The 18005-nt window shown below is 39.7% G+C and overlaps 2 protein-coding genes across 14 annotated transcripts in view; one reads left to right on the top strand and one right to left on the bottom strand.

The window, feature by feature from the left end:
- abi1a (abl-interactor 1a) overlaps positions 1–3464 on the top strand; it is a 56252-nt gene extending 52788 nt beyond the window's left edge. For all 13 annotated transcript variants that reach the window (XM_032551704.1, XM_032551703.1, XM_032551708.1 and 10 more), the window contains one exon: positions 885–3464. In XM_032551704.1, coding sequence (XP_032407595.1) covers positions 885–1060 — 176 coding nt within the window. In that variant the 3' untranslated portion in view covers positions 1061–3464. The remainder of the gene's footprint in view (positions 1–884) is intronic.
- Positions 3465–3930: 466 nt separating this feature from the next.
- Positions 3931–11273, bottom strand: pdss1 (prenyl (decaprenyl) diphosphate synthase, subunit 1). Its single transcript, XM_032551719.1, has 11 exons — positions 11069–11273; positions 9876–9964; positions 9665–9797; positions 8881–9011; positions 8524–8665; positions 7495–7606; positions 7315–7424; positions 6222–6302; positions 6040–6153; positions 5870–5950; positions 3931–4573 (listed from the first exon to the last, which is right to left on the bottom strand). Exons 1-11 carry the CDS (start codon positions 11222–11224, stop codon positions 4433–4435), a joined length of 1290 nt encoding a protein of 429 aa, XP_032407610.1. The 5' UTR covers positions 11225–11273; the 3' UTR covers positions 3931–4432.
- Positions 11274–18005: the final 6732 nt, after the last annotated feature.

Here is an 18005-nt window from a genome sequence, read left to right as displayed (position 1 = left end):
CATCCATCTTACCAACTATTCATTCATCCACCCCTTTGTTTCATCCATCCATCTATCAAACCACTATTTCATCCATTCATGCATCATTTATCATCCATGTGTCTATCCAAGCATTCGTTCATCCAGTCATCCAACTGTTTTGTCCTTGCAGCCATTCATTCTTCTTTTAATTCTTTCATTAAAAGAAAGTCCATCAGTCCAGCTTCCATCCAGTCATCCATTCATCTGTTCCTCCATGCATGTATCTTTCCATCCATCAATAATTTTCACAGAGGGCATATTTAAACCCTGACAGCTACAGAAATATTAGTCGTCTTCTTTCTCGCTCTCTTGTTGGCTACGCTACATAGCATTGCCATAGCAACTGATACCACCACTAACGTAACAGGATTAAAAAAGCACGCAAACATTTCCCACACAAAGAACAGAATTCAGTCCTTTACAGTTTTGTTATTTTGCGACAATTACTAAGTGATTGCTGTGGTATATTAGCTACTGCTGCGATTAGCTAAACTACACACAGGTGGTTGATTAGCTAATTTAAACATTTGCTCTACTGATGATCTGTCAGAGTCGGTTTGTTGTGACTAATTGCCTTTTGAAGTGACTGAATTCTGCAGCACATCTACATGTTAAGGTTGTCATAGTCAAGCTAGCATAACTGACCGACTTCCCTCTTTTAAAAAAATTTTTTTTATTAAAACTCTTTCCTGACCTTATCTAGTTGTCATAATGTGGACAATTGATAGCAACGCGCAGTGTTCCCTTTTCTTTTATATATTACGTGCACATTTAAGATTTCGCACGTTATGTTGACAACTGGATAGCTGGAACCTCCGGTAGTCATGGCAACGTGTTTACAGCCTCTCGTCCTGCTCCTGCAGTGGTGGCCATCTACGACTACACCCAGGACAAGGAGGACGAGTTGTCGTTCATGGAGGGCGCCATCATCTACGTGGTGAAGAAGAACGACGACGGCTGGTTCGAGGGCGTCTGCAACGGCGTCACCGGCCTGTTCCCCGGCAACTACGTGGAGAGCATCATGCACTACGCCGAGTGAAGCCACCTGGCAGTAACAAGTCCTATTTATTCAGTCATATCCTAACCTGGTGACAGACTGATAGCTGCAGCAGCAGATGCATAGAAATAACCGTATGATCCCAATTTTTTTTTTTTAAAGAATGGCAGAATGTTTTCTCTTACTGAATGCAAATAATATAACTGATATCTATTTAGATGGTGTGATAGGGATGGGTGGGTGGCATTTATACATTTCTCCTGAACAAAGATGATCTAATTAAAGAGTTTTAAGATGAGCAAAGGAAAGGAAAGGACCTTCAGGCCAAGTATCGGTTCAGAACATGGGCTTGTTTTTTCGCAGAAATCTGTAAAAACGGCGAACGTCAGAGTGGATCGCTGTTCCTTTGAGCCCAGACAGGAAAACAAACACAAGACGGCTTGATTTCAAAACACTGTAAATGATATTTTAAAGAATCAAAGCATGAAAATCTGATGTAATCTTTTAAGTTTTTTTGCCACTTTGCTTTAATTATGTTGTAAATGTTTCTTTTTTTTTTAAATTTGACTGTCGAAATCACTGAAGTTTTTACTCTGAAGCCAATTTACAAATTTTTCCATGGGATTTTTCTCTTTTTTTGTACATAATCTTAAAATAAAGAAATTGAGTTTTTGTTTTTCATGAATTTGAAACTTTTTATGAAGCATCAAGACGTTAAGCCCATTCGAGATGAGACGGAAGCATCAAGTTTTCACTCAAACTAGCAGCTGATTGGGCTAAAGTCCAATTTTATATTGAATTGTCATTTCAGTAGCAAAAATCTCACTATTTGCAGTCGTTTAACAATTGAAAATTCAAACCCGAGCAGTTTATTTTACATATCCTTTTTAGATAATGTGCAGCACTGTGAGCCAGAGATTTGTCGTCTTTTAAAAGTATTGAAGTATCTCTGCTTTATGGTATTTGCTGGAAACTTTAGGACAAAAGAAGCAAAATAATTGATTTTTTTATACCTACTTTTGATTTGGGGTGTCCAAAGTGTGGCCAGAGGGCCATTTGCAGCCCTTTGAATTATTCTGTGCGGCCCTTGTCTACAATTAAAGACAAGAACCGTACAGAATATTGATGGTGATGCACTTAAATCTAATTAAAGTGAGATTTTCACAAATCAAAAATAAGTTATGCAGACAAATTAATATTAAAATTAAAAACTTACGCAACTATTCATCTTTTAAGACCTTTTTTGCTTTCATTTTAATTTAATAGCACATAACACCACAAACATCCAGTAAGTTTTACTTCAAAGTATAATTATGCCAAATAAGACGTTTTTTTAAAGGATGTGACTCATCACGTTCTTGTAGCCTAGAATACAGCTAAAATCATTTTCTGAGACTTTCTGCATAAAAATCAGGTAGTATTTTTCATTAAGATATTGTGAAATTTGTTTTTTTACAATAGAAACAATCATGAGACTTAATTTAAATCAATTTACTAATCGATTAATCGTGAACTGGAATACACAACTAAAGATCATTTGCTGAGAGAACACAGCAGTAATTAAGCCAAAAGTATAAACATAAAAGCATTTTGCATTTAGGAATAAAATGTTTGTAAATATGTTCTCAGAACTCACGTGGCATAGTTTTAGCTTTGCTGGGTTCAAATTCTGTCAAAATTCCAGCGCTATCTAGTTAATTGGTTATTCAAAGTATTTGTCAACAGATTAGCCCTACATCTTATTAATGTTAAGTCAAGCAGAAAGGGCTGAGTAAATAAACGTATATTTTAAATTGCAGATTAATAATTTGCTACAAATGATCAAGCATTCATTAGAGGACTGATAATATTTAGGGAATGTTAAGTTATTCATTGGCATCTCAATGAATTTCTTAATTTATATATTCTTTTAAAAAGGATTAAGTGGCTAAATGAAAAGCCTGCAGAATGTGCTAATTTTTTATCCAATTGTCAGAATATTCAAGTACTAAAACGATTAGTTGAAGCCCTAATTCTTCTAAAATAAGATTTGAGTGGATACAAAATGCTTCTTATATTTCTTTCTGCATTTGCTTCAAAGCTGCATGTTTTCTCACCGGGTACTCTGGCTTCTTCCCCGTTTTGTAATAAAATGTAGCAGCCACGCTTTCCTCCATCTCGAATCAGCCTGCCGTCGCTGCTGGATTCAGGCTAATCTGCGGCGGCCCCATCCGACACTGCCTTTAGACAATTCACTCAATAATCCAGGCCGAACAACATATACCTCCTCGGCCTCCTCTCAATAAAACCCGACATCAGGCGTCACTCAGGAATCATCTTGTCGGATCGTCGCAGCCTTCTTTTTATTTTCCAAATTTATGAGTCCAAGTACTGAATCTGCTCATTTGTAGATATATGTTGATTGAGAAATTAATGTACAGTCTTTTATAATAAACGATTATACATATAAGTTTGTTTCTGTGTGATTATTTGGGGGTGGAAGGAGAAAGCAGAAGCTTTAAATAAGTGTTTCACTCCACTACACAGTGTGCATTTTTCCCGGTCGATCTTTGACAGGGCCAATCAAGTTCTGAACGATGACGTCGATTTTCTGCGCTGTTTTAGAATTGCAGTCTGTCTGTAGTTTTAGCAGTAGCAGCGGTGAAAGTGAACGAAGACGTTCAGTCCGCGTTGGTCACCCTACCAAATGATTAACTTTAACAGCCACAATGTTCTGCTCAGCACTTCTCTTTTCGCAGTGGAGGAGGTTTGCTGACGGCGACGGCAATTTCCGATAAGCTTCGTAGCTCCGACTTGGCGCATTACGTACGTCACGGACAACCGTTAAAACTTCAGCATTCACGAAGCCAAGCGTGGATTAAGAGGGAGTTGTTTTTTTTTTTTGATCAGTCGAAATAAAAAAAACAAACCCGAAACGTAAGCAGTTGGTTTATTGAGACACTGTCGTTGGTGGTAAGGCCTTTTGTTGTTACAGGACACTTAAGAAAAGTTCAGAGTGTAAAACGCACACACACAGTTTGGCCTTTGAGGTTTGGACGGATCCGAAGATGTCGCATCCAGACAGACAATGACGGCGATTCCATCACGTTTTGGAATTACAGATTTTCTTCCCCCCAGCATCCTCCGCAGCTCAAAGGGTCCGGTTACCCGTGTTGAGGCGTGTGAGGCTGTTGGTTACAGTACAAGACGAAGGTTTAAGTCTGAGGTGCAGTTTTCCTCTGAAATCACCTCCACAAATCGTAACTTGCCCCCTCCACCACAGATAAAGCGACTCTTAATATATTTTTTACACGTTGCGAGCCAACAAATCGCTCCAATCCAACCTCCCTCAATGTCTTTGTCCCACATGGCAGCAGGGCAAGTTTGTTCTACATTTAGCTGCCTGAAAAGAGAGATGGACGCCCCGCGGGAGCGTCACTTGTCCCTGCTGAGGACGATCTCCGTGAGCCGGATGAGGGCGTCCCTCTCCGGAGACGGCCGGAGCCGGCTGATCTGTCGGATGGCTTCCTCGCAGTATCGTCGCGCCAAGTAAGTAGTCTGCTGCACGCCGTCACTCTGGAACAGGAAATAAACCTGATTGTTGCTGTAAGTTAACGAACAATGATTTAATCTAACGTTTACTCATCTTATCAGTGACGTTTAATTGATTGGCGGCCATTTTCTTAAAACCCTGAGTTTTGCCATTTAAAACGGACCAACCGCCTTTCCATGACAAAGGGCTAAATTTTTTTTATAACATGCTTAATTAAACATTTTAACAGCTGTATAAAATACTGACTGAATGAACATAAATTTATAACAACTGTAGTTGTTCTTGAAGTTATGATAAAACTGCTTTAAGTCAAGACAGTCCGTAAAATCAACCTAACTTATTGGCATTGCTTGTTTCTGTCATGCTATCTGCTTTGCTGTGGTATTATCCTCGCCTTTGTAGCACAAAAGCAGTTTCTGAATGAGAAGTTGATGTTGCTTTAAGGTGAAACTAAAGGACGTTGTTTACTGTTTATATTTTAAAACACAACCCCATAAAGTGTGTTTTCCATCCCACACCACTCTGGACCATTTTGTTCCAATATGCCCAGCAGCCATCTTTGTTTTTGAATTAACGGCTCCTTTTGAGGCTGATTACCACCAGCGCCCCCTGCTGGGTGGCGGTCAAATTACAACACAGAAAGACTAAGCGGACTTTGGAACTCATTTTAATCATAACTAATTTATTTGCATCCTTACAGCTGACCAATTCTTATTCAACTTGAAACTTTTACTTTCGTTTTTCTTCTACAAGTCAAAAAAGTGCAAATATTTACTTTAGGAAATGTGTTGTAATTTTTAAATAACCACTATTTTTTTTTCAATTTTGTAAAAAGAAGATGGATAGGTTTTCCATTTGTGGGAAGAAAAATGATGTAAAATACTTTTTTTTTAAAGAACAGAGTCCAACCTAATAAAAAAACAGAACTGAAATAATATTACTGGTACTTTTAAGGTCATTCTTTGTGGAAATTAAGTGCAAATAAAGCAGGAAAAATGAATCTATCAATTTATCTTGTGATAGTTCATGAAAGTATCAACAATTGATCCATGGAAATCATGGATCAATGTGGCGTCCATAATCAGTTTTCTTTCTTATGTACTGGGAAAATGACTCATTATGAAACAATCAAAACTGGAAAAAAATTAAATGATCTGTATTCTCATTTTGTGTAATAAAAAGAAACTCTATTAAATCAGCTATAAATTACCAAACATCAGGGAGGAATTGGTTGGAAAACTACTTTTTATAAAGATCTTAGTAAGGGAAGTTGATTTATTTCTTTAATGTATCACTTTCCAAACTTTTCACCGTCCTACCTGGAGGACGTACTGCCAGGCCTGATCTACGTCTCCTTTGGAGCTGAAGCGTCGCATGATCATGGCGTGAAGCTCAGGAAACTAGAAACAAGTTTTTAAAAAATATTTAAAAATGTCCATTCTGATTCGCTGGCTGTTCTTTAAATGGAAACTGCTTTCTGCTGCCTCACCTGCTGACAAGCGAACAGAACCGGCCCGGTTGCCAGACCCAGTTTCAGGTCGGCAGCCGCTGGTTTCCCCAGCTGCTCGGCGCCCGACGTGAAGTCCAACACATCGTCCACCAGCTGCAAAAACCACACATCAGAACACGACTTTTTCATGTTTAACCCTTCAAAAATTGAGTATCGATTACCTGAAAGGCAATGCCGACATTCTTCCCGTACTGGTACGCTATTTCATGGACTTCCGGGTCAGAGTTCACCAGAATGGAAACCTTGAGATGAACAGAAACAGATGACAGTCAGTGAAACAAAGAAACAGATTTCCCTCAGTCTCTGCATCATTATGATCAGGTTACAACAGGAAACGAGATTAGTTGCCATAGCTACATAGATGATGCTCAGATCTACATTATGATGTCACCAGGTGACTGAACAAATCAGTGGTGAACAGAAACAGAACTGAAGTTATTATCTTTCGTCCTAAAGAGGAAATATCTAGAATGAGTTCACAGAAACAATCAATCCGGCCTGAAATCTGAGTCTGAACCTTCAGAGTCACATAAAGATGGCTACAAAGTCGGCCTTCTATCACCTGAAGAACATTTCTATTGTTAAAGAACCAACATTGCAAAAAGATCTACAGAAACTCATCCATGCGTTTATCTTCAGTCGCATTGATTACTGTTTCCGTAAACCATAAAGTTGCACGAATTGAAATTGCAAAATTGAATTAACTTTATAGAAACACACCAATTTCAATAAAAAGTGTCAGCACTTTTTTCGCATTGCACGAGTCACGTGATTCACAACTGGATGTTACTACTGGTGGAAACGAAGACTATAACAACAGGAAGTGGTAGGAGAATGATGGTTTGATTTTGTTTTAGACTTTAAAATGCTGTTGTTCGTTTATAAATCACTGAACGGCTTCGCATCACAATATACTGAAGATCTGCTGTTGTTGTATCAACCTTCCAGACCTCTCAAGTCTTCTGATTCTGGTCTGGACAAACTTCCAGAAAACTGCAAACAGCTGAAACACTGAGTTCCTTTGAATCAGACTAAAAACACACCTGTTTAAAGTTCTTTTAATTCATAATAACTGGAATATTGACCAACATTTTGATGTGAATTGATAACGATACATGTAATGTTTGCTACTCGATTTCACAATTGTTGACTATATGATGTTTTTATGATGTAAAGCTCTTTGAACTGCCTTGTTGCTGAAATGTGCTATACAAATAAACTTGATTTATTGATTAATTTATTGAACGTACATACTGCTTTACAGCTGTGTGCCATCAGACTCGCCGTCTTCTTGTAGGTTTTCTCCAGGTAGTGTTTGAATCGCTCGTTCTCGTTCTCCTTGGAGCCGAGCTGCATGAACTCGCCTGGAAGAAAAAAAAAAAAGGAAGTGAGAAACTGTCGAAACGACGAAGATGTGGAGCGTTTTGGACATACCTTGCACCAGATCCTCGATGACCTGGGAGACGACCTTCACCACGGCGCTGTTCCCGATGCGAGCCAGCGCCATGGTGGCCGCCGAGAGGATGAAGTCTCCGGCTAAGATGGCCTGGAAGGGACAAAAAGCCGAGTTCAGGTCTTAATTCCTCTTTAAAATCTGAGATTTTTAAGCATAAGAGTATTAAATTCACCTGTGACATAAAGAGAGAGAATGGATGGTGGGAAGGAAGGAAGGATAGAAGGGGGCAATGATCAAAGAAACAAGAAGTCAATAATGAATGAGAGGCTAGGAAGGAAGTAAGCAACAAAAGGAGCTAACAAAGGGAGTATTGAAGGAACAGAATAAGGATGGAAGCAAAGAAAAATAAAGAAAACAGAAAAGTGAAAAAGGAAAAAAGTGAGCAAGTAAAGGAAGAAATGTAACAAGAAGGAAAAAGGAAAGAAACAATTGAGGAAGGAAACAATAGGAGAAAGGGCAAGGAAACAAAGTCAAGAAAGTAAGGCTAAGGAGGATGAAAGCAAATAAGGATGCAAAGAAAGGGAGAAAAGAAAGAAACAAGCAAGGAAGGAAGAAGAAAAGGATGGGAGAAAAAGAATAAATGGAGGAAGGGAACAGAAGAAAGAAGTAAAGGAAGAACAGGACCAAGTAACAGAAGGAAGGTAAGAAGAAGGGAGAAAATAAAGAAACAAGCTAGGAAAGACAGATAGAAGTAAACAAAAAAGGAAAGAATGAAGGGAGTGGAGTATGGAAGCAAAGAAAGGGAGATAGGAAAGAAAAGTGAGGAAGGAAGAAGCAAAGAATGGGAGGAAGTAAACAATAAAAAGAAAATTGTGAAGAAGAAAGGGAGCAAGTAAGAAAAGGAAGGTAAGGAGAAAGGAAATGAGTGAGGGAGGATAGAAGGAAGCCAGAAAGAAAGGAGTGACAGAATGTACGGAGAGAGATGGGAAAGAAACAAGTGAGAGAGTAAAGGAGGAAAGGGAGCAAGAAATAAAAGTCAAGTTTCCTGATTTTCCAGGAAGTCATACCTTTCTTTCTCCCCACACGTCGTTGATCGACTTCTTCCCTCTTCGCTCATCGGATCCGTCGATCACGTCGTCGTGCACCAGGCTGGCGGTGTGAATCATTTCAGAAATCATCGCTATCGTCCTTTGACCCGGGAGCAGATCCCTGCAGGAAGCAGAGGAGAGAAAATAAAATCACACTTTTATACCTCATATATGGATTTATTACAAGGTAAAGTACGACCTGAGACTTTCCACTAAGCTTCAATGAATGTTTTTTAAGCTGAACAACAACAAAAAAAACTCAGAAAATAATATTTAAAGACATTCAGATTTAAAAAAATGTTTTTAATGCAGGAATGAGTGTCTGTGTAACGTTACCCGGCTCTGTTGCTGTGGATGTTCATGGCCCGCGCCATCAGGATGACGATGATCGGTCGGATCGCTTTGCCCCGACCGTCAAAATAGTAATCGCAGAGGTACTTCAGCTCCGTTTTAGCCACGAACAGTTCCTGTTAGACACAATAAGACTCTTAAAAACAAACACAAAATACTTTATTTATCCCAAAAACAAACTAAATATTGTCATAAATCATCCAAGTATCTTCAAAAACCCATCATAGATGGAAAGGATAGGAAGTCAGTCAGTCTTACAGAGGCCTCTGACTGAAGAGTGTTGCGAGTTAAATAAAATGTTTGGTTTCAATCCGTTTAATTCTGGGATTATGAATTAATTAATATCTACTATTAGTCATGCGCATTTATCGTTTATCATTTATTGTGATAAATTTCTGATTATGATAAGAGTTCTAATTTATTGTTACCGTTATTATGTTTAAAACCCTTTAAAACTTTCCTTGTTGTCAGGATAATTTTACTATTTTCTGCACTGTTTGTTTAATAAAAGCATTAATAAATACCAATAAATCAGACAATACAGTTACTGTGTAAAATTCACTTCTTTATGTGGCTGAATTTCTACAGGAGCATATTACAAAACAAGAATGTTTTGAGTGGTATTTGTGCTTGTGGGGCTTCAATTGCTGTGACACCCAGTCACAGTCATTCAGTTAGTATTGCGAAACGTTGTGATAAACATTTAAGTTCATTACTATTTATTATTCCATTATTTTCTCTAAATTGCATGCTAAACTCATCGGCTCACCTTTTTAATGTCGTCATATATACTCGTCAGGTCTTTCTGCGCTAACGTAAAAGGGTCCCTCAGCTTTGCGTCACTGTGCGTCGTCCTGCAGCCGCAAGACCGTAGCGTCGAATACAGCGAACTAGAGCGGCGTCTGTGGAGAGAAAAACGCACCGACTTCACAAACGTAAACAAAACGAAGAAGAAGTGATGCTACAGCGGCACAACTCACCTGAGTAACGAGGGATTCAGGTTAAGAGCTTTGGATTTGGTTAAGAGTGGATTTGTGCAGTGGATTTGTGCAGGAAACAGTGGCCTCCTCTGAAAGTTAGCAAACATAGTAGAAACATGATTTATATGGCAATAAATAACAGTTATAAATTAAATTCAACATGTACTGTCGTACATCAACATACATGTGATGTATGTTGAATCTAAGAATATTAATGGAAAGTTTAGTGGAAGGACAGCTTGATTAAACTTTTTTTTTTTAATTGGTGCCACGTAATCTAATCTTATGAGAAATCTTAATTAAAATTTTTTGTCAATACTGACAGAAATTATTATTTTCTTAAAATATATCTGTGTGTAATTACTCTATATGATCCCAAAAAAATTTTTTAACTGAATTACTGAAATAAAATTATGGTTTTATTCTAATTTGTTGGGATTTACATTTGTAAACAGAGTTAAAAGCCTCATTGAAGTTGGAAAGTTAAGTGAAGGGAGAAAATGTGGTAGAAGTTTTTTTAATTTTTGTATTTAAATTATCTTTTTTACTGGACTTATAACTACATTTCCTAGAAAACCTATGTTTGGATTTTATTAAATGTGAGCCACAACAATGCAAATTACCACTTGAAATTTATAACTCTGGGTGTGTAATGAATATAAATAAAACACAGACTCACTTCTTGGATAAAATTATTGAATTAATATTTTAAAAAGGATGTGTGCAACTCTAAAATTATCAGCATCTGACCGGGTCGTGTTTAATTGTTGTATACTTTAGTGGTTTAAAAGAGAATCAAAAGTTGTGTTTATTTCAGTTATTTTAATATGCAATGATTTTAAAATAATTTGTCCTGAGGTCCCTAAGTATCCCGTGTGCCTTTATGTTAAATGAATGAATGGATGAAAAGAGGATTATAATTAAACAGACAGATTAGAGTACGGGTCTTAATATTTATGTCCACAGGTTGAAAATAATGCTAAAATATTATTTAAAAAATCACCTGCAACAAGTCAATACTCATTCGGGATATTCAATCAGAAATTAAAGAGATTATTTTAGCAAACAAAATGTGATAAAACCCTTAAGGAAACAGCAGTAACTTGAGGGTCGGAACCATCGCTGAAGGAGGACCGGGCTGACTCAATGACCTTCCCGGGTGTGACAGCACTTCCTGTCAGGTACAAACTCACCTCCTTCCTCGGTGTGGAGCTCCAGGACGGCCTACCCGTAGGGGATGCAGAGGAGTACGCGGCATGTCCGCTAAAACACCGCAGCGTTTCGGTTAAACCGGAGTTCGTAAAGCCCCCATTCAACCTCCGGCAGCACATCCACCAGGACCCCGCCATGATGCTTCCCAGCCCGCGGCGTGCTCAGGCGGGGGGGAACCGGTTATATGATGCGGCGGAAGCGGAACACAGCGAGCGGGACGTCGGTTAACACAACGTTTCAAAATAAGATTGAACACCGGATATAGTGAGTTACTAAAGATAGGGACCATTTCTATCAAATATTAGTTTTTCTTAGGAAAAATGAAGTATAATGACTATTTTACGTATATAAAATAACGCAGTATAACGTGTTTTTATGACTTTACTTCCAGGAAATATACCAGTGTTTGGGATCCGACTAGTTGCTGTGCGGCTAGCCGCTAAAGTTAGCATCAGTGTTCATTCAACCTTTGGCTCTTCGAAGCATCCGCACTGTTTCTTAATAACGCTGACAAAAATTAAGAAGCAATGTTTTTTCACAAATATAGATACATTAACAAAAATTCATATTTTAGTAGTTTCAATTGCATAATTGCATGCTTTGAAGATACTTGAATAATATGAATTATTACAATATTTAATTTCCTTTTGGGATAAAAAAAAAAGCAAGTATTAAAATTTGAAATTACCCCCTCCTCCTTCCATCCTCCTACAAATTAAAGTCAAATAAACCAATGAATAACAGAAAATAAAAATACAAAATGTTATACTTTTCATACTATATTTTTTCTCTGTTCACAACCTTTACCTTCAGTTGGGTTTTATTGGAATTATATGTAATTGACCTCAGTGTATTATTGTAAAGTGGAAGGAAAATTTTGGCTGATGCAGGATTTCCTACATTTGTAAGCCACAAATCTGAAAAGTATGGCTCACGCCTTGTATCAACACTTTCAATAACAGTTTGGTGTCTTTTCCTATATGGTCTGCTCAATAATAAATTAAACATTTCCAATTTCAATTTTAAACCTAACAAAATAGTTGGATATTTGTAGAAAACAAATCTATAAATCATTGTACAGTTTCTAAATTTTGGGGGTTGATTGTTTTCTTATTTGAGAAGTAAAATTTGCTTTTTAGAAGAAGCAGGCCAATGCTTGTGACTGCAGTTAAAATTAAGATGAATGCAAAAAGCATTGTCAATAAATGGGAATCTATTTTTTGTACCTAATATTTTTTAAGAAAACATTATTTATCTAAAATGTATCTGGCAAAATCCTTTGAAGAACTGGAAATGGCCGTCCGTTCATACTTTGGACACGTTTATATGATCACTTAAGATCACATAAAAAATGTGGGTAGGAAATGTGAATAAAGTTGAATTTAGGCCTGACCGTGTGTCTTTGACAAAATAAAACCTTTTGAGATTTAATTTCTGATACTTTTGGAGGATTTGTGGCATTTTCTAGTCATAATATGAGAGTTTTTCAGTTTTTTGACCTGTGTGCAGCTGTGTTTCAGACTTCTCTAAGTCCCAAGAAAACAGTTTTTTTATTGTGGCGACTTCCACAAAGACTTAGACAGTTTTTGGATAATAAAAGAGTCAATGATTCTTATTTCTCCTTTTAGTCAACTTGTCACTGCCTCCACACATCTAAAAAACAGAAATATTATTTGCCAGTTCTGTTTTTACAAAACAGGTCAAGTTTAGTCAGACTGAAGACAGTTCATTTTTATGACTGGTTAACAGCTCATAAACTCCTAAAACAAGCTTCTTAAAAAATTAGATCACCTGACTCCAATTTTAAAAAAATAATCATTTTTAATCACACTTTGTCCTTCCACAAAAACTTTCCAAGGAACATTTCGGACCTCTAAATCAGGCCAGAAAGAACAATTGGGACAAAAGTTTCACCGCCCCCTACAGGCGTGGTGTGCACACGGCATTTGCGTGTTCATGTGTCGTGTCTTTTCAGATACTCAATGGAAAATATTTTTTGGAAATGTTGTACCTTAGTCTTCCGGCTTGAATTAAAAATTCCCATTGATAACTTTTCCATTTCATTATTTTTATTACTAGTTTTGTTTTGTTAAAGATAACTGCCCTTTACTTAAAAGGAAAAACTTCTTTTTTTAAAACAAAAACAATAAAACAAACAGAATAATTTATTTCAGCATGATCTAAACCGTCAAGATGACTCTATTTTCCCAAAACAGTCCATATTATCTCTAAAACCCCATAATTAGTTTCTAATCTTTAATGATTTATAGTTGGTGGAATTCCATAACATAATGTGTTAGCTCATTGCAGAACTTAAATGTTTACAGATTCACTTCACGGTTTCCTTTAGCTTCTTCCCAGGATTCAGAGGTAACCAGAACAACCTCAGAGATCTTCTCTAATATCCAGCTAAATACCTCAATTTAGGCTTTGATGAGAAGAGAGCTGCTCTTTTCTCATCAAAGCCTAAATTGAGGTATTCAGCTGGATAATGTTCAGGTTGGCACCTTAACACTTGCTTGTCAACCTCTCTGGATGTCCACTCAAAGCATCACAATACCAAATTATTATTTTCTTTGCAGTTGTGAAACGTTTAAAACTTCAATCTGGAGAGACTCAGACGGAGAAAAGGGAAACAATTAGAAAAGTTTATTAACAGCATGAATTAAATCTTTGGCGCTCGGGCCCCGGCTGAGGACATTGATTATCGCAAACTTTGCGATGGGCTCGGATGAGCATTCCATATGCTGTTAGGAACGTCATCCCCCGGGACCCGGCACTGGTGGTGGAGGCGGTGAAGGATGCGGCCGGACAGCCGAGCGAGTGGGGGTGAAAGGGTGGAGGTGGGTTGAGCTCTGCTGGAAAGCACGAGACGCCATGGATGGTGGTCCTTATCAGCTGGGGCTTGGACGGTGATTGGACGTGACGAGTCTTGGACCGGCGTCAATCAATCAACGGTGATGAACCGGAAGCTCCGGTTGGATGATGCAGGAGGGGCTAAAAGAGTCCTCCAGTTTGAATTTGCGCCTAGGCTTCATTTCCCATATTATTTCATTACTCATAAATCATTTGCTTACTTAAACAACCCACTCTAAAGAGAAAACTGTTCTCTGAATTTAGAAAACTAAAACTACATCAAAATCTTGCCTTATGTGATGATAATGACTTCTCTACTGTCAGATAGACCACAAAACAACCCTTACTCCCTCCTTTCATGAACTTCCTCTCACCTTTTCTTTCCAGCTTTTAGATAATTCATTATTTTTCATTTTGTTTATCTATCTACTAAATCATTTATTTATTCATCTATACTCTATATCTTCAAAATCTTCTTTTTAAAATTTTCTTCCTGTATTTGGTTGCTTTTTTCTTATAACTCCTGAGCTCCTCCCTGCTCTGCTGCCTGATCTGCTTCACTCTTCTTGCTCTCCTGTTTTATCCTAACTTTTCTGATTGCCTTCTTCTCTCTTTTTAGCTCCTCCATCCACTTTTCTAACTCACCCATTCCTTCACTACTCATCTTTTATTGATTTGATTTTTGTTTTCTGTCGTACTTCATCCTATAACTCAATCAGTTCTTTTTTTGAGTGTTTAATTGGCCCTGAAAGTTATATTTTTCTATTAATTTATTTAAATTCTTTACTGAGTTAGGGTTTTGTCTTTCCATAAACTTCCAGTCCTTACACTGGAGTTTATCTTTCGGTGTTAATTTGCTATTCCCTTTTCCCATTTTGAGCAATTTAGTCAATTTCGTTCCAGTCTTAAAAACACATAGGGTGGACTCTAAAAGACTGGATAAATTCTTAGCAGGACGGTGATCAATCCCCTTTATTTAAATTCATCCAAGTACTCTCACACTCACACACACACTTGGTATTACGGGGTTTTCAGTTTACGCGGACTCCGCCGTCCTTCTGTTATGGATTTTTCAGTCCTTCTGTTACCTATCAGTGCCTAGGATTCATGGGGTTTTACACCCCAACGACCCTCAATCGTTCGCTCACTTTTTAATTTAAACGCTACTCACTTGTCCCCCCTTCACGGACGTCCAGTCAACAGCTGGTTTCCAGCAGGCGGGTCGGAGACACAGTCCTGGAAAAGATCTGAGACTCCTAGGGGCCTGCCGTGGCCACGGTCTTCTGATGTCCGTCTCTCCCGCTGGAAACCGCAGGCGTATCGGACTCCGGCTTCGAAGGAGCAATTTATCCATCCATCCATCTTCTTCCGCTTACCCGAGGTCGGGTCGCGGGGGTAGCAGCTTCAGAAGGGAGGCCCAGACTTCCCTCTCCCCGGCCACTTCTTCCAGCTCTTCCGGGGGAATCCCGAGGCGTTCCCAGGCCAGCTGAGAGACATAGTCCCTCCAGCGTGTCCTGGGTCTTCCCCGGGGCCTCCTCCCTGTGGGACGTGCCCGGAGCACCTCACCAGGGAGGCGTCCAGGAGGCATCCCGACCAGATGCCCGAGCCTCAACTGGCTCCTCTGGATGTGAAGGAGCAGCGGCTCTACTCTGAGTCCCTCCCGGATGACTGAGCTTCTCACCCTGTCTCTAAGGGAGAGCCCAGCAACCCTACGGAGAAAACCCATTTCGGCCGCTTGTATCCGCGATCTTGTTCTTTCGGTCATGACCCAAAGCTCATGACCATAGATGAGGGTGGGAACGTAGATCGACCGGTAAATCGAGAGCTTCGCTTTTTGGCTCAGCTCTCTCTTCACCACGACGGACCGGTACAGCGCCCGCTTGACGGCAGACGCTGCGCCAATCCGCCTGTCGATCTCCCGCTCCCTTCTTCCCCCATTCGTGAACAAGATCCCGAGATACTTGAACTCCTCCACTTGGGGCAGGACAAACCCCCTGACCCGGAGAAGGTACTCTACCCTTTTCCGGCTCAAGACCATGGCCTCGGATATGGAGGCACTGATCCTCATCCCGGCCGCTTCACACTCGGCTGCGAACCGCTCCAGCGAGAGCTGCAGATCACGGCCTGATGAAGCCAAAAGGACCACATCGTCCGCAAAAAGCAGAGATGAGATCCTAAGGCCACCAAAACGGATCCCCTCAAATTCTGTCCATAAAAGTGATGAACAGAATCGGTGACAAAGCTCAGCCCTGGCGGAGTCCAACTCTCACCGAAACGAGCCCGACTTACTGCCGGCAATGCGGACCAGACTCTGACACCGGTCATACAGGGACCTGACAGCCCGTATCAAAGGGCCCGGTACCCCATACTCCCGGAGAACCCTCCACAGGGCTCCCCGAGGGACACGGTCGAACGCCTTCTCCAAGTCCACAAAACACATGTAGACTGGTTGGGCGAACTCCCGTGCACCCTCCAGGACCCTGCTGAGGGTGTAGAGCTGGTCCAGTGTTCCACGACCAGGACGAAAACCACACTGCTCTTCCTGAATCTTCTCGACTATCCGACGGATAGTTTCCAGCAGGCTGGTCGGAGACACAGTCCTGGAAAAGATCTGTGAGACTCCTAGGAGCCTGCGGTGGTCACGGTCTTCTGATGTCCGTCCCTCCCGCTGGAAACCGCAGGCGTATCGGACTCCGGCTTCGAAGGACCAATTTATGTTAGGTTTAAATTACCTGAACACAGACACAAATCAGAGACAAGAGTCAGAATTTAGTTTTACCTGCAGGGAGAGCACAGCTGAAACCCAGTTACAGATTTCTGCCTCTGCTCTCAAGCTTCAACTGAGTCTTATCCTGCTTTTGGGGTCGTTATTTAGGAATAGTATTTCGAAATTAAAATATCCAGGGTGGCACCCAATATCTTAAAGTCCCTGATTGGTACATTTTGATAAATGTTCTCCCAATTGTCTGTAATATCGATGGTCTCTCTTCTTGAGTTTCCTGTTCTGGGGTCTGTTTTGTTGTTTTGTCCATCTTTTCTTCTTTTTGTAGCTCAGCCTTTGAATTTTCTACCCTGGTTTTAATTTTGTCCATCTTTAATTTCAGTCCAGCAATTTCTTGATTGAGCTCCTTGTTCACCTTGCCAAGCCAGTACAATTGTTGTGACTTCTCTTTCATTGAATTCGTAAAAAATTTCTTATCTGCCATTGTTCCCCATTGTACCTTCCTATTATGGGTTGACAGAGCTTTGCGTTCTGATGTTAGTTGCTCTAATGTCGCTTTAGCCACGTCCAATTCACTATTCAAAGTGCTGAATTGTTGTTTCAAGTAATCATTTGTGTTTGCCAGCCTTTCATTCTCTACCTGCCAGTTGTTATCTTTTTTCCTGGCAGTCAGTCGCTCAATTTTCAGCCTCAGATTTTCAACACTTTTCTGAAGCTGCTTGTTATCTCCTGTAAGCTTCCAGCAGCTCTTCTCCACACTTTCCACGTTCTCCAGCAATAAATTTTGTCCGGCCATCGTTGATTTTTGTTTGAGATTGAAGACTGCAAATGAATTTCTCTGTGGAATCTGGGAATATAAAGACAGGCGGCTGTGATGTCACAGACAGGATGAGTGACATCACAGCTTCACGTCAAAGCCACAAGAAGTCTGTTGGGTGAGGGGGAGGGAGAGTGGGCGGATGTTGTTTTTTAAACTTTATTCGCAGACACACTGTATAACGACATGCCTCATTTGTTCTGCCTCAAGAAAATGGGAATCAGAAAAGCAGAGAATGATTTTTTCAGGAAGATGAAGCTGTTCTCCAAAATCAGTCACGCTGCAGCGCCTTCATCGTCTTTTCCTCTGGTTCCCACCAGGTGGCGCTGCTGCATCGCATCCTGTCATCTCCGTTTGTTACACAAGACTATGCAGAAGAGGCGGACCAAGCAGCAAGACTTCCTCTGTGGGCTAAAAGGTTAAAGGTCAGCTGTTCTTCATGAGTAGAAGTAGCCTAATAAATTAGAATAGCATTGAAAAAATAATTTATTTCAGCAATTCGGTTCAAAAGGTAAAACTTGTG

This window comes from Xiphophorus hellerii, chromosome 21 (genome assembly GCF_003331165.1).
Source record: "Xiphophorus hellerii strain 12219 chromosome 21, Xiphophorus_hellerii-4.1, whole genome shotgun sequence".
Taxonomy (NCBI): Eukaryota; Metazoa; Chordata; class Actinopteri; order Cyprinodontiformes; family Poeciliidae; genus Xiphophorus; species Xiphophorus hellerii.
The sequence above is the reverse complement of the archived record's forward strand: the minus strand, read 5'-3'. Positions and strand labels throughout refer to the sequence as shown.

What these genes read in the sequence shown, in the direction of transcription:
- pdss1 (XM_032551719.1), bottom strand. Translation starts at nt 11,224, where the DNA reads ATGGCGGGGTCCTGGTGGATGTGCTGCCGGAGGTTGAATGGGGGCTTT. An exon ending in ATCCACAGCAACAGAGCCGG is followed by an intron (nt 8,666 to 8,880) that starts GTAACGTTACAC and finishes TGCTTCCTGCAG; the next exon opens with GGATCTGCTCCCGGGTCAAA. An exon ending in ACGTGTGGGGAGAAAGAAAG is followed by an intron (nt 7,607 to 8,523) that starts GTATGACTTCCT and finishes TGTCCCTTCCAG; the next exon opens with GCCATCTTAGCCGGAGACTT.